The sequence below is a fragment of the Phaethon lepturus genome, unplaced genomic scaffold, assembly GCF_000687285.1.
Source record: "Phaethon lepturus isolate BGI_N335 unplaced genomic scaffold, ASM68728v1 scaffold24338, whole genome shotgun sequence".
NCBI classification, from domain to species: domain Eukaryota; kingdom Metazoa; phylum Chordata; class Aves; order Phaethontiformes; family Phaethontidae; genus Phaethon; species Phaethon lepturus.
The window spans coordinates 26412-43059 of record NW_010556145.1 but is presented as its reverse complement, the minus strand read 5'-3'; the positions used below and the strand labels follow the sequence as shown (position 1 = coordinate 43059).

Below are 16648 nucleotides of genomic sequence, written 5' to 3'. Positions count from 1 at the left end.
AGCAGGAACAGGATTGTAGAAACAAAATCAAGCAACCAAAAGTCTTTCATTGAAATATTAGGGATAAAATTAATAATCCTGAATATCTTATGCTTAAAAGAAATTATTGATAATGCATAAGATCCTGCTTGTCAAATGTGTTATCATTTGTGTTATTGGAGTCTGAAGAGAGGAAACTTAAGTAATTAAATCTTCATGCCCAGGACAGAGGGAGGAATGAATTTCATCAAGAATATACTGTGGACATTGTATATAAATATACAAACATGCTATAATAACACCCAATCTATTTTCTGATTATAACAATTTTTTTCTTTAATAGACAGGTGTGTCTATGATGGATCCAAATCACTTCTTGATGATAATGCTGAGTCGCTTTGAACTGTATCAGATATTTAATACTCCAGACTATGGCAAGAGATTTAGCACAGAAAATACTAACAAGGTATTTTATGTCCTACTGCAATAGAAAATCTGCAATTTTGTTTTCGAAAGTGTATCAGATGCTGTTGTACCCAGACTGTGCAATTTGTGGATTAAAAAAGAAAACCCCATCCTATTTTAATTTAGTTTGACCAGTTTGAAATATGCACAAGTATTTTTACCTGTCAATCTGGTAAATGTCAGAAACTGATGCATAATTTTTGCATTGCTTAAGAAGTTTAAGGGAGTCGTGATCGCATTTCAGCATAGCTTAATTTGGGAGTGCTAAGGGTGAAAACAGGCAATGTTTTAAAGCTCTGAAAAAATACTTTCAGCATATGGAATAATTCTTTTACCCTTAATTGCAAAATATAAATTCTTTTTTTGTTTATTTTAATTCAGGATGTTGTTCAACAAAATAACACTCTTATAGAAGAGATGCTATACCTCATTATAATGATTGTTGGTAAGTTCAGAATACATGTGATTAATTTTAAAATTTAGTCTCTTTAATGGTCTGGAATGAGCATTCTTCATTGTAATCTCAAGTTCAGTTCAATTTTGAACTTTCTGTAGTTCTGAATTCTTTATAGGAGAAAAGCCTTGAAACTATCTTAGATTAGCATAATGAATTTTTGAACACTGGTGGGTGAGCACAAGATTTCACAGAAGAGACTTATTTTCCAGTCTTTTGCTTTAAGTTGCAAAAGAGGAGGAAGGAATGTTTAAAATCCTTCCAAAAAAAGTTATATTTTATTTTTACAGGCGAAAGATTCAGTCCAGGAATAGGACAGGTAAATGCAACAGATGAAATCAAGCGAGAGATCATCCATCAGCTGAGCATCAGGCCAATGGCTCACAGTGAATTGGTGAAGGCATTACCTGAAGATGTAAGTAACTTGGGGGCAGGGGAGTGGAAAGCAGCTTCAGCTTCGTAAGGCTGATTACTGAAAATGTTTATCATGCAAGTTTATGCCACTTAATGTGGAAGGGGGGAACAGGAGCGGCCTGATTATGCTAAGAGTAAGGTTAGCATGAGTACAGATTAATAGTTGTCATGGAGAAGGTAGGAAAGAGCTACAGAAGAAGAAACAACAAATGAAAGAGCCAGGAGCCTGAAAGCTTCTTCGGCTCTTTTCTCTTTTTAATACTGTTTCTTATCAGGCCATCTGGCTGGCAGTCTCTGCAGTCTGCCTGTAAACCCTGAATAGACATATGGCAGTGGGTTGTTGGAGCTATCCAGAAATATAAGCTGTTATATTTTAAAGCCTAACAATAATTGAAAAGACATGGAATTGGACAAAATACAATGACTTGTGTACATAAATGCTTCATATGCGTTCAAGCATTCTGATACGAGTGGTTTTGTAGGATAGCAAAGCTTAATCTTTTTTTTAAAGAATATTTTTGAAGTAATCTTTCAAAACATGATTTCTGAAGGCAGTCAGAATTCAAAAGTTAATCTTCTACTGTATTGGTAGTATTTTTAATGATAAATTCTGAAAACTTTTTTCATTGTTTCTAAATATTCTAAACTTAAACAATATGAAAAGTCAAATTTTAGGGTAGCATTAACGATTTTGTTTTAAATATATTAAGGTTGGACAAAAGAGCAAAGGATATAAGCTAGAGTTCTAAGCTGTATTGTCAGTCTTAAACACTTTTTCCCTGCCCTGTTAACTGCTGTGATTATGTATTGTAGGAAGGGGATGGGAATGTTAAGAGGTAATTTATGTATGAAGTAGTGCTACATATTTTGAGCTGAGTTCTCGTGCCTTTTGTGGTTGTTTTACCATTTTTTAGTGACTTGTATTTTTAGCTTTTGTATATTTATTTCATTTTAATGGCCTAGAAACCAGAAATATTGACTGTTTGTTCCTAAGATACACTGGGTAAGCCAACGGAGTTTTCTTCTGTTGCTGTTACATCCAAGTTTATTATGACAGGGAAAAACAGTAAAAATTAAGCGCTTAAAATGTCATGATTTTTTTTTAAATACTTTTTGCAGAGATGGTATTTCTGAATGCATTTTCATGTTACATGCTTTAGCATTCTCTTGAGTGCCAGTAAAATGGCTTTGTATTACATTCATTTCGCGTTCTTATCTGGCGTTGTATGATATTTGAATGTGTTTAATCCAAGAACTACAGTAACACACTGTCTTGCACTTTCACTCAATGTAGGAGAACAGAGAGACAGGAATGGAAAGTGTGATTGAAGAAGTGGCATGTTTCAAGTATGTTTCCCTCTCCTAATATTTCAGCTTTAAAAATGGAATGTCTACATTAGTGAAAATGAGGGAATAGAAGAAGCGGGGGCTGGGTCATGCTGTTTTCCCCATGGCTTTACTCATGTGCATCATTCTTAATACTGTTACTTATTTGATTTCTAGAATGCCTATTGAGCAGTGGTTTTTAGCTGTTCTAGATAACCTTTTGTGCTCGGATGTTAATAACTAATGAACAGAAGGCGTTTTTTTGTATATATATTTAAAAAAAATTTTTTTTTTTTTTTTAGGAAACCTGGATTAACAGGCAGAGGGCTCTATGAACTAAAGCCAGAATGTGCTAGGAACTTCAATCTGTATTTCTATCACTTTTCAAGGGCAGAGCAATCAAAGGTACCTAGTACCTTAACTTTCTGGGTTTTATTTCATGTCTGTTTTGGTTTGCTTTTTTCCAGAGCTTTATTCTGGGAGGAGTTATTATCAGCTGGTTAAAAGTTAAGTTATTTGAGAAGGTTGACAAAATTTGCCCAAGACTTTGGCAATGATTCCTGTGCCACTGGATCCTGTGCCCTGTACAGAGCTGCTGAAATCAGTGGGGCTTCAGGAGCTCATCTGTGCCCTCTCTTCGGTCTTACTTTACTGAAAGTGTTTAAACAATCCGTATTTTCACTTACCATTACGGAAATTACCATTTTTATGCTAGAAAAAGAATCCAGGCTAACTCAAGATGAAAGATTGATTTTTGAAGATGCAGGCCCTACTTTGCAAGTAGAATGTAACACAAACTGAAGAGACATAGAAGCTTTCTGTTTTATTTAAGGCTGGGGAAAAGGGGCAAAACCAGTAACAATGTAATAAAGTATGAATGCCTTTTATTAGCTTTATATTTGTACAGGTTTTAAGTAATATTGGCATCATTCTCCTCTTTCAGGCAGAGGAAGCACAAAGAAAGCTGAAAAGACAGAACAGAGAGGATACAGGTATTTCTTTTTGAGAGAAGATGGGAGAAGAGGGAAATATCTGTCAAACTGTGTGTTGCCCTGACACTTAGTCTAACATCCTGTTCTAGGGCTAGCCAGAAACTGGGGAAAATGTAGCAATTTCCCTTATGTCTCCTTGGTTATAGGCAGGAATCTGATCTGTCATGGAACCAGCCTTCTGAAAGGCTTATTCCTTTGGCTTTTCTGTTACATGCAAGCTATGTTAAATGTTATGGCCTGTTATCTGTAATACCGTTTATTAAGCAACTGGATACTGTCGAGGGTTAAGCTGTTTGAAAGTCAGACATTTTACGTGGCTCTTGCAAATTTTAGAGTTGCTGAAATGTCAAACATGCATTTCCCTTTCAGCACTTCCACCGCCAACTCTTCCTCCTTTCTGCCCACTTTTTGCAAGTCTGGTTAATATTCTGCAGTCTGATGTCATGCTGTGCATTATGGGAACTATACTGCAGTGGGCAGTAGAACACAATGGCTATGCCTGGTCAGAGTCCATGCTGCAAAGGGTATGTTTCCTTATTTAAAATTATGGTTATCCTAAAGGAAGGAATATATATTTTAGCATTTTAGTGGGCTTATAGATTTGGGTTGTTTACTTGGTATGTAACATATCCAGAATACTCTGAATGGGAAATAAATGGTGTTTTCTGATGCACAAGAATAGGGAAGCCCCTCTGCCTCTGATGCCATTTGTTTTAAAAGTGAATGGAAGACAGAGGTAAGTTTCGAATGGGATGCCCGCGAGAGGGAAGAATTCTGCTTGAATCAGTTGAAATAGTTAGTGTTTATTGTGGTAGAGAACCAGTTTATCTGAGTTGTTGCATATTAAGTAAAGCACATTGGCTTTTTCTAGATGTTCCTTTGCCTGTTTTCAGTTTAGGCTAAATCACTTTAGGAAAAAAAAATCATAAAAGCACAGAAAAGAATTTTCTAACTTGTAAATGTATCAGTTTGGGGAAACTCAATGGAGCGCTCTGTTCCTCACTATTTATAATGATCTTTAGAAACCTGGAGGGTTACTGTAGATTTTGTTGTCCATGATGGTCATTTTCTGGGGTGTGCTGCCATCAGAGGGCTATTCATATTGGTCAGGATTGTTGGTTTAGTGTCCAAAGCCACACTTTTCAAAAATACTGATGGATTTTTTAATTATCATTTTGAAATAAAAAACCCAGCTCTGAAACTGAGTATTAATTTTTTGACAGTCTTACTGAGTGTATATTACCTTTTATAGCTAAGCTTAAATTAACATTAGCAATTCTGTATAATACAAGAAAAGTTGAAAATGGAACAACATATCAGTATTACAAATCACAACAAAAATTGACAAATGTAGTCACATTTAGGTAATGTGAGAATGCTGGGCTTTGGAATAACTGTTAGAATAGAATAAGATTTTATTTTTATTTTTTTGAAACTGAACTAAAACATGCTCAGCCATTTGAGTACCTCTGTGGTGTTCTCCAAAATGTGCAATTCATTGGGGACCTATCACTTGCTCAGAAACAGTGCTTTGTGTTCACCAGTGCTGTGCAGTTGGACTGCATTGTTCCCAAGTTTTAACCACTCTCGTCTTGGAAGCACCACACAGAGGTTGATACGAGACATCTGGAAGAGGTGGCTAGTATCTGATGCAACCTTGTTAGATGTGAGAGGTTGAGGAAAAACTGACTGTTACTTATTAAAAAAACTTCAAGACTCAAATCGGGGTTTACCCCTTTTTTTTATAGATACTTTAGTTATCTTGGACTGTTGCATTGCAGTTCTGATGCAGATTTTCTGGTCATTACCCATTCCTTACATGGGTTTCAGTTGATTCCAGACATTCAGTAACACTTTTTGTCTAGAGCATCCTGCCATTTGTATGGGGTGGCAAAAGTGGTTGATTCAGCATCACAGAATTCACCACCAAGATTTAAGTATTTCAGCTTTAAAATGCCATTCAGACTACTTTAGTGCCAAATAGGGTAATTTCAGTTTTTAAGTTCAAGGCAACTACAGCTTTTTACTGACCTGAAAGTTAGCATTATTTTAAAATGTGTTTCTAGAGTGGTAGAACAAATTTAATTTAATCATTTTAACTTCTTGTCAGTTAAACTTTTTATGTAAAAAGGATTTAAAGTAAGCATCATGCTTCTGTCCAGAGACTTGCGATAACGAGATGCAATTGCTAGGGAGAAGCAAGTGACTTCTTACTTGCTACACAGGACAGCAAACCAAAAGATGCAAGTGCTATAATGTGTTTTTTATTTGGAAAAGTTTCAAGAATTTGTAAACACACAGTTACTCCTGTGTAATCTAGCTTTGGGATTATGTATATAGAAATAACTTAAAATTGTTTAATAAGAATATATTTTTATGACTTCTCTGTCTCTTAATGAATTACCCAAGCTATATAAAGAGATTGTATGAATTATTTAAGAAAAGAACTAAAATTTATAATTTTTACCTAGGTTTTGCATTTGCTTGGAATGGCACTACAAGAAGAAAAACAACATCTGGAGAATCTCAGTGAGGAGAATGTTGTAACATTTACCTTCACTCAGAAAATATCAAGTATGCCTTTCTTTTCAAATGTATACCAAATTTTAAATAACTGAAAATGCCAATATCTCATATTTTATTCTTGCAAAACATTATTTACCGGAAGAGTGTATTTGTTTATCCATCATAATTTTACCAAGTTGACTATACATATGTGCTTTACGTATGTGTGGATTGTATGATAGTAGCAATACTAAAGGCCTTTTCTAGAGGAGAAATCAGAAGTTGAATAATTCCCAGTAAATCTGATTCTTAATATTTTTAAGTAGAGCCTCAACGAAGATTGCCGTACACGATCTCATGCTACAGTTGCAAAAACTGTAGTTCTTAAATGGTCTTTTGATCTTGACTCTCCTTTGTATCTTTGGACTAGTGCCTACAGTTTTGCTAAGACATGAAGGTTGCTAAGACTCTTCCAATATTTTATTTCCCACCTATTTTAAATGGAAGTTCTGCATGGCAGCCGCCAGGATGAAAACAGCCAGGAAGCACATACAGTGCATTTGTCTTGTAAGAAAATATAGCCAGTGAGCAAAACTTTCAAGATTATTTCCTCTAATGTTTCAGGATTTAGAGGGCATTCATGAAAGTGTTTGGGGGAGTGGGAGGGGAATGGAAGTTACATATTGTGCCTATTTGTTGAAGGAATTCTTCAGCTGCTGAACATACGCAAGTGTTGTTTTTTGGGTTTTGTTGTTTTTAATGGTAGTAAGTGATTAGTTTCAGGTAACAGTATAATCGTTGTTGTAATTTTTTTTTTTCAGGACCAGGAGAGGCACCCAATAATTCCCCTAGTATACTAGCTATGCTAGAAACACTGCAAAATGCACCTCATCTGGAAGTGCACAAGGACATGATCAGATGGATATTGAAGGTAAATCTGTTTTATATAACTGCTGAAAATCATGGAACGAATATTTTTGAAACTTTCCTAATTGTATTGTCATGATTTCCTTATTTCCCATGTTGATTTGTTGTGCATACTTTTTTCCTCTTCCAGAATCCAACACTGCACATTATCTGGCCAGCATTATAGTATGCAGAGTTATATTTACATGTCACAAACAAATTAAGTATTTTTTTTTTCCTTACAGACTTTTAATACTATTAAGAAACTAAGAGAAAGCTCTTCTACAAGTCCTGTGGCTGAGACGGAAGGAAATATTATGGAGGAGGTAAAAACAAGTAGTTAGCTGATCTGGAACAGGTCTAGGTTGTGACTAGCAAAGGACTATGTTACTAATTGCAGACCTAAATCAAAGATGGGAAATGTCAGTGATTTCTGAAATTTTAGTTCTGTCTCGACTTACAGATCAAACCCATTTGTCTGAAAGACCTTTTGGGAGAGTCCCCAGACTATTTTTACTTTGCTTTACCAAATCTTTGGCAAGTTTACTGCTTAGAACTGTTTGTAGTACTGATTACAGCATTTAAAGATTCTGTTCTTCCCACAATTTCAGACTCCTTGGAAAGCTGTTGAAAATGCACAGATGCCATTTCTTTTACCATGCAGGTCGTTCCACATAAGCTCTGTTGATTGTCTTAGCTGGACATGGCGTTCTGGGTGCTACACTGTAGTGCATTTAGGTATACAACTAACATGAAGGAAGGGTAGCACTAGAGACCTGTCGCTTAGCTTTTTATCTTATGGATGCTCAAAGGGAAGAGAAATACAAAATACAGTTAAAGGTTGAGGGGGAGAGGTGCCCTTCTGGATCTGCAGTTCTATCTGGCATTGAACGTGAGCTAAAGAAAAGAGGGCACAAAATAACTTTTTTGGTAGACTGTTTTCTTTTGTCTTTTTATGGAATTTTCATTGTTTAGAGGTTAGTACAAGTTATACGTAGTAGCTAAAATAAATTATCTGTTGTAACAAGATTTTAAAAATGACTCGGTGAACAATGTAATTTCAGAGTTCACGTGATAAAGACAAAGCTGAAAGGAAGCGAAAAGCTGAGATTGCCAGGCTGCGCAGGGAGAAGATCATGGCCCAGATGTCTGAGATGCAGAGGCACTTCATAAATGAAAACAAAGAACTCTTTCAGCAAACATTGGAGGAGCTAGATACTTCAACCTCCGGAGTACATGACAATAGGTAGAGGAATATTACTTAAGTTTTTTCCCTTCAACTTTATGTCAGATTGTCCTATTGTTACTGCTCAAAAAAGCCCTTTTTTTAGTCTTGATGGAAAACTATTCGGAAGATTTAAGACCAAAAAAGCAGCAGTAAATGGAATGCTTTCCTCCCCATTACTGTCAAGATGGTGGGATAAATATTGGTTTGTCCTTCATCCCATCCTCATAGTGCTCAGCATCAACAGTCGAATAATTTTTTGTATAAAATCATCCAGTACATGGTTAATAATACTGAAGAGACTATACTATTAATCATTGTAAATTGGAAATAGCTGATTATGTCTGTTGAGGATCTGAAAGAAAATCTACATGTAGCTGGAAATATTATTTGAAAAATGCTAATGATTTTGTGGGGAAGGGGAGAGTGTTTTCAGAGTTTGTCAGGAACTTAAGGGATATTGATGATGGAGGGTTGCAGGTATAATTTCTATGTTAAACTGGATTTTTATGGAAAACATGTTCTTCCATAACTATTTCTGGAGACATTAGATATTGTTGTATAAATGCCAAAACTACTTTTTTGTCAGAAGTTGTAAGTGCTTATTGAAGTGTTTATCATAAAACTAGAAAGCTCATTACTGATTGAAATGTTTTTCAAGTAATTTGCTCACTAATATTCTTTGAATATTCTAGCCCTGTAATTTCAGATGCAAAACTCACAGCCTTGGGACCAGAGCAAACTAGAGTAGCTGAACACAGACAGGTTGTTATGTGTATATTGTGTCAGGAGGAACAAGAAGTTAAAGTGGACAGCAGGGCTATGGTCTTGGCAGCATTTATTCAGCGATCAACTGTGTTGTCCAAAAATAGAAGCAAAATTATTCCAGACCCTGGTAAGTAGTGCTTATACTTGTCTTTAATATTAATGGATGTTGGAGTCACTGTAACAGCTGCATGCTTTCTTTTGAGACAGCAGCATCAACTTCTTATGTTTATGTATAGTTCTGAATGACTTCATTGTAATCAATGGCAAAACTCCCGTATTTTTAGTGAGGTAGAAATGTGTTTTACATTATGATTTAGAAAAGTGTTACCAAACATTCTGACAGCTATTTATGACAAATTATTTGTAACTATTAAAAAACCCTTCAAAATTAGAAGTGCTTGTTCTTAAACTACGCCCGTAACATTATAGAGAGAGGAGGTGTTGATGTACTGCTGTAAAAACACGATACACATTTCCTTCCTCTCAGTTATATAATCTGAAATGCCTTTTAGTGATGATAATAATAAAAAATGCTTGGATTTAGGTAACTTTATGAAACAGATCACTCTTTGATCAATGGCATTGTTATAAAGGTTCCTTTGGATTCTATATATGTTAACACATAGAGAACTTCTGCACTGAATCATTTTGGGCTCTCACTCTGAAGTTCTTGGGGACTTTTACCAGGGCCCAGAGCCTCCAAAAGCTTGGTTTGAATTTTAAGTACAATACATGCATTCAAAACAAAATGACACAATGCTGTAACATTTTATCAGCAGTTGAGTCTTGATAAATGTTTATTTCAAGATGGTTTTGTTTATTTTAAATACAGAAAAGTATGACCCGTTACTCATGCACCCAGATCTGTCATGTGGAACACACACGGGTAGCTGTGGGCATATTATGCATGCTCATTGTTGGCAAAGGTAAAACGCTATATTTAAATTTTTAGTCCAAATAGCATGTCATGCCATCAGTTTGCCTAACGGCACTAAGTTTAATGACAATATTAATACCATGTAGTAAACTTAAAAATCAATGTCATGAAGCAATGAAAGCAGTTTTCTGTTGAGGGGATAAAAAGGAAAGTAGAAATCATTATAATAAATATTGTAAACGTGTTTGAAAATAATTTTCATTTACTATCTGTCATCTTGATAAAGAAGAATCCAAATCCACATGTGGCAAGTTTCACTCCTTTTGATTGTTTGTCCCTGTGCATAATCCCTTGTGGTGCGCAGATACCTGAACACTGAAGCTCAGATTTTTTGGCGGGTTTTTGCAGTTCAGTAATAGACATATTCCTGATGCTTCTTGTGCTCTCTACTGAAGTTTTAAATGATAGTGTATCCCTTGCACTCTTAATTCCTGTATCAATTTTAGTTTGAACTAGAAACATCTGCAACCTAGTTCAGGCTTATCTTCAACATAAACTCAATTTTATCCTTTTTTAGTTTTGTTTTTTTTATAAAACCTTTTTCAGTTATTTTTCATCTTTGATTTTTGGAGTTTGATTTTTTGGGTTTTTGATTAGTGCTATGTGGTGCCAATGCCATGTGACACATGCAAACTCTTGAAGCCTCTGACTTCGATTAGGCGCTTGTTTTGATCCTTGCCATGGCTCCTGATGTGCCTGATTTCAAGTTCTGCCTTGTGTGTAAGTCTGTTAGGAGCTCCCAGAGATTCTGTGGTCATAACCACATGGTGATCCTAGTGCAGGTTTCAGTTGTGGTCTTTGATATCACTGCTCACTGAAGACGTGTTCTTCATCATCTTGTGTAGCTCATGTACAGTCCTTTGTGGTTACTGTTAACTCCTGGAAATGTCTTTTAGATGCCTGTATTCAGACCGCTTTTGGGTCATTGTTGGGCATGCTGTAAGCCATCCCAGAGACTTCTGGAATAGCAGCTACGCTTAGCTAAGCAGTGAATTCAGTTCCCTTTCAAGTAGGATTCAGAGATAAGCCACCAGTTTTTCCAGTTGCTGCTCCACTGTGACCTGTAATGAAATATGCACATGGATAATATTCATGGCACCTCACTTAAAATTTTAGGCAAAACTGAAGAATTTTCTTGGTTTTTAATCCTTCAACATTCTCTCTACCTCTCCCCTTCACCCTTTTTCCCCTAAATGAAAATTGCTATAGTTCAGACTTAAATGTGATTTTGACAGCCCAGTGAACTTCAGCACTTTGGGGGGTTTTGGCTGCCATAAAATGGGGATAGGCTGCAGTTAGTAATACTTTATCAGTCAGAGGGTAGAGGTTTTTGCTTCAGGCAATTCTCTTATGTATATCTGGGAAAAGGCAAAGCAGTCTCTTAATGAGAATTCATTAATTTATATGTTAAAGTACTGTTTTAATAATTTGTCACTAATATCTTTTGCTCTTTTCTAAAGGTATTTTGATGCTGTCCAAGCAAAAGAGCAACGAAGACAACAAAGACTACGAGTACACACAAGTTACGATGTAGAAAATGGTGAATTTCTTTGCCCACTCTGTGAATGTTTAAGCAACACTGTTATTCCTCTGCTTCCTCCACCAAGAGTTTTGTTTAACAGGTCTGTTTGCTTTATAAATGTTCTTGATAAATGTAAAAAAAAAAAAAAAAAAAAAAAATCCTGACCAAGCCACACCTCAATAACCCTTTTCAAAATGTTTATTATCTTCTGTTTTGATAATGTCAAATGGATTGCCTACCTGCTTATTTTGGTTTATGGACGTTCATTGGTTATTGTGTAGTATGGAATTTAGCGTATGAGAGGACAGTGAAGTGTAGGACCTGCAGGAAAAGAACTGAGGATAGAAAGACATGCGGGCAACAGAGGAAGAGCCTGCTGAGAAACAGAAGAACATGGAATGCCTATGAAATACTAATTCTGTATATAGTTTGTTCTTTGCTAATGTGTGCATTCTGTTTATATGTATTTTTGGACAGGTTAGACTTTTCAGGCCAACCGAACCTAGCTCAGTGGATCAAAACAATATCCCAGCGAATAAAATCGCTGTATTTACTTCGAGATGAAGACTGTGCAAGTGAGTCTGAAGAAATTTGTATGTTTGTATGTGAAAATCACCTAGGTTAGAAAAGACCCTTAAGATCATCAAGTCCAACTGCTAACCTAGCACTGCCAAGTCCACCACTAAGCCATGTTCCCAAGTGCCACGTCTACACGTTTTTTAAATACCTCCAGGGATGCTGATTCCACCACCTCCCTGGGCAGCCTGTTCCAATGCTTGACAACCCTTTTGGTGAAGAAATTTTTCCTAATATCCAATCTAAACCTCCCCTGGCGCAACTTGAGGCTGTTTCCTCTTGTCCTGCCGCTTGTTACTTGGGAGAAGAGACTGACACCCACCTCGCTTACAACCCCCTTTCAGGTAGTTACAGAGAGCAATAAGATCTCCCCTCAGCCTCCTTTTCTCAGGCTAAACAACCCCAATTCATGAAAAAGACCAAGTATTATGGTTCTGTCACAGTGGAGTTGAGAGATGGTGGCAAGAGTAGCTTGAAATTTCAGTTTCTGGTGATGTGCTCCTGCACTTTTTTATATTGCAAAAATTATGTATAGGTAAATAATCGGTGTTTTATTACATCTTGTTTGTACAGGCAATTCTGGTAATTCAGAAAAAATGGATCAGCTGCAATTACCTGAAGGATTTAGACCAGATTTCAAACCGAAGTATGTATTTACATCTTAATAAATCATTAAAACTTCATCATGAAAGGGTAACATGAAAATAGAACATGACTTCTGCACTGTAAGGTCTCACTAATGAAGGCAAAAATACGAATTTTGCCTTAATTAGAAAAGTTAATCCTATTATTATGATGGTATTGAAGTCCAACCCACAAGTAGCAAATAATGCAGTAGGCTCTGAGGCAGATGGGATACATGGATATGAAGAGAAGACACTACTGTTGTATAAATTTTTCCCTATTGCTTGTAACTGGATGAAGGACTCATCCATTATAGCTCAGCACTACGAGTAAACCATCAAGAAAGACTGAAATGGAGAGTATATTAATACGTAGTTTCAGCTACTATAGTATGTTTGTATTTGAGTCTACCCCTTCCTCACTTGGGGAGAAAGTAATGAAATTCGTTATGTGGTACAGACATTTATCTGCCAACTGCAGGCAAAAGTGCAAGATATCTATCCCAGCTGATGACAGATTTTGCCATCAGTCACACACAGTTCTTTTAATTAAGTCTTAACTATATTATTCTTGAGGACTGGATATTCTTAATGCTAAAAAATGAGATTGGTTCCAATCAGATAATAAAAAAAATAATCGGGAGTGTATCTGTCACAGAATACCAGATACAATGAAAGATAATTGAGTTCTCACTTAAATTTTAAAAATCCAGGTGTCCAGCTATGATGTGAATGCTCATCATTGAAAGTACTATGCTACCAGTGGAGAAGAAATGAATAAGTAATACTTAGTTTTCTTTGTTTCAGGAATCCTTATTCTGAGAGTATAAAAGAGATGTTGACAACTTTTGGTACAGCAACATACAAAGTAGGCTTGAAGGTTCATCCAAATGAAGAAGATCCACGTGTACCTATAATGTGCTGGGGAAGCTGTGCTTACACAATACAGGCTATAGGTACATACTAATGTATTCAATTTGCTCATTTATGTGTGAATTTCAGAATTTAGTTAAAATCACAGCATTGAAATATTTTGTGGTTTTGTTTTTTGGATTTTTTTTCCAGAAAGAATTTTAGCTGATGAAGATAAACCATTATTTGGTCATTTACCTTGTCGACAGGTAAGGATCAAGTAGCAATTCCTGTCTGAATCAGTGGAAGAAGAGGGAATTGTGCTTATTTTATGCAGAATATCTAAATATTAACTTACGGTTATTTAATAGTTGTATTTATTGAATTCCACTGTTTAGTCAATCAGTATCTGACTATTAATCTATTTAAAAATAAAATCTAGCAAAATTGTTATGTGTGTTTTTCTGTAAATGCATAGTTTAGTAAGGCCAGGGTTTCTCATGGTAACAGTCAAAATAAGAATACTGAAGGGAACTTGTATATTTGCATAAACATAAATATCATATACTTAAACACTCAAACTGCTTCCATAAGCTGCAGCTGATGGGGGCTGAAAAGAATGCTGCAAGTCAAAAGACCTTTTCATACTGAGGAACTTTAACTGTGGCAGTGTCTCTTTTTCTTTGTTTTTAAAGGATGACTGCCTTACATCATTAACAAGATTTGCAGCAGCTCACTGGACAGTTTCATCTCTTTCGGCAGTACAGGGTCACTTTTGTACTCTATTAGCATGTAAGTTCACCACCTTATTCTGTTTTTTACAAAGACACAGATATAGAAAGATGCTTACAGAATTATTGGTAGTCTTGATTACAAGAAGGTTGTTTTATATAGTGGTTTTAAGTAATAGACCAAGAGCTTGTATTTTCACATGTGTACCTATACATATTTCATCATACCATGGAAAAAGAAGACATTTCTTTTGGTCTGCAGTTCCAAGATACATTTCAAGAGAAGCATTGACATTTTCATGTGAAGCAGTTCTGTTGATTCTTCCCAGCATGTATATTGCTGCTTTTAGAAAGGTACCTAGAGCAAAGGAGAAGGAAGCGTGGGCCTTCACAAAAGAGAAGTGATACACCACAACTTTAAAGAGGAGGAAATTAAGGGTAATATAGTATTGAAAGGAAGTAGGATATTTGCAGAGGTCTGTAATGTATCTGCAAACTTCTCTGCCTTTGAAAAGTAGGATCTGTGATAAGACAGGACTTGCTATGTGATGTCACATAATATTAGTTGAGAATTTTAATGAGAACAGCCAAAATGTTCCAAGCTTTAAACATTTGTAGATACAGGGGAAAAGTCTGAAGTTCAGCCTAATGCAGTAATTACACGTGAGAGGACTACTCTGAAAGCGTATTGTAAAATGGGGTAATTTTATATATTTACAGTCAGCAGAGCAGGGAAGCTTTTAAAATGCATTCATATACTGAAATTACTAGTAGAATTGAAATGACCTACTCCAGCAAAAAGTTGTCAGCTTTATAGGGAAGGACTTAATTGACATCAGTTTATAGCGGTAATGATTGAGTCATTTGCTGTGTGAAACAGAAGAGAAAATGTTGCTAGCTATTTGACTGGAACTTTGTAGTGTATGGTGTTCTGCATGGTTTGGGTTTTCATGAAGACTTGAATCAGTGCTTCTTCAAAGCTCCTCTTCCCTCCAGCTGACAGAAGCAACTGTACTGCTTTTATTTTTATGAAGGAAAAGTGGGTTTTATTTTATTTTTCAAGGCTAGGAATAAGGAAAACTATTAGCCTTTGATCTGTCAGCATTCCATGAACTGTTCATACATAAATATAACATCAAATAGAAGTTTAGGTTTGGAAGTCCCTTGCTCTGGTCACACTTTTGATAGAAGCATTTTTCAGACTTTTTCGTTGAGTTCTGTGGCTATACGCTTACAAAAGTAAAAGCATTTGAAATCTAAGTGGTGGTGAAATGTTTCTTAATAGAAATAGCTTCAAAATGTCACAGATCTCCAGCTGTTAGTTTTCTGGCCAGCAAGGCAGCAGTCTTCAACTGAAGTATTTTTAAGTTATTATGATGAGACTATTTTTGACCATAGTAGTGTTAAACTTGGCAGCTTAATTCTTGGAAAACTATTCCCATAGCTGCAGTTTAAATGCTTTTATTGTAAATCAGACTTTACTGCTTGGAGTAAAGAAGTTTGCAACTCTTCCTTGGTTGTTTTAAATACATTGTAGCACTTTCAAACACTTTATGTTTGCTTTTAGGTAGAGTTTACTCCCTTACTTGGAATTTATGAAGTGTGTGAATTTCTGTTGTCAGCTGGAGTGCTTTGGCTAATACTTTGTGGTTACTCTGAATGTGAATACTACATGGAGAGACCAATACCTAGCTCTTTCTTAAACAGAGATAAAATAATGAATTTAAGAGACTCTTTAGCAATGCATTTTTGAACCCGTGAGGCAAATTTAGGGAACCTTGTAAAGTTCAGCAAATTGCAAAAGTTCCCTTTGAACAGTTGTCCACAATTAGTGTTTCTGTTTACTCGCTAGTCTTTGAGCTTGAGCTATTGTCTCATTTTATCTCCCACTGGAAACTTAAGCAATGAAAGAAAGTAATTTTGGGAGTAGTGAATGGCAGCACTTACTTTCTTATAGTTACTTTGGGTTTGTTTCATTTCACTACAGTATAGTCAGGTAGGCAAGAGTCTTTTCCAATAATCTTGAACAACTCTTGAATTCACACCTTTCTGGCCAAAACAGACACATTTCTATTTTACATACTTGAAACATAAATGAAGGAGGTGGCTCTCATTTTGTAACTGAAGTAAACTAAAATCTTTTCATATCTAAATGTTCAATTAATAAATTTATTTTTCTCTTTAAAATATTCAGCACTGGTGCCTAATGAAAAAAATGGAAATCTTCCTTGTATACTTGATATTGACATGTTTCATTTATTGGTAAGTATTCCATAATATACATATTAATAATGTTTTGATCCAGTAGGCACAATGTCAAAACTTCATTGGAAACTTTCTGTTTACTTTGGATTAGAGAGCTTTCAAAATGTT

At 35.7% G+C, this 16648-nt stretch overlaps 1 protein-coding gene across 1 annotated transcript in view; it reads left to right on the top strand.

The window, feature by feature from the left end:
* UBR2 (ubiquitin protein ligase E3 component n-recognin 2) overlaps window positions 1-16648 on the top strand; it is a 52607-nt gene that overhangs the window by 27818 nt on the left and 8141 nt on the right. The window contains exons 18-37 of the mRNA XM_010292390.1: window positions 323-445; window positions 826-889; window positions 1189-1313; window positions 2607-2659; window positions 2941-3043; window positions 3582-3630; window positions 4000-4154; window positions 6102-6204; window positions 6957-7066; window positions 7287-7367; window positions 8106-8287; window positions 8962-9161; window positions 9867-9960; window positions 11432-11593; window positions 11971-12068; window positions 12643-12715; window positions 13500-13648; window positions 13758-13813; window positions 14240-14336; window positions 16470-16537. Coding sequence (XP_010290692.1) covers window positions 323-445; window positions 826-889; window positions 1189-1313; window positions 2607-2659; window positions 2941-3043; window positions 3582-3630; window positions 4000-4154; window positions 6102-6204; window positions 6957-7066; window positions 7287-7367; window positions 8106-8287; window positions 8962-9161; window positions 9867-9960; window positions 11432-11593; window positions 11971-12068; window positions 12643-12715; window positions 13500-13648; window positions 13758-13813; window positions 14240-14336; window positions 16470-16537 — 2145 coding nt within the window. The remainder of the gene's footprint in view (window positions 1-322; window positions 446-825; window positions 890-1188; window positions 1314-2606; window positions 2660-2940; window positions 3044-3581; window positions 3631-3999; window positions 4155-6101; window positions 6205-6956; window positions 7067-7286; window positions 7368-8105; window positions 8288-8961; window positions 9162-9866; window positions 9961-11431; window positions 11594-11970; window positions 12069-12642; window positions 12716-13499; window positions 13649-13757; window positions 13814-14239; window positions 14337-16469; window positions 16538-16648) is intronic.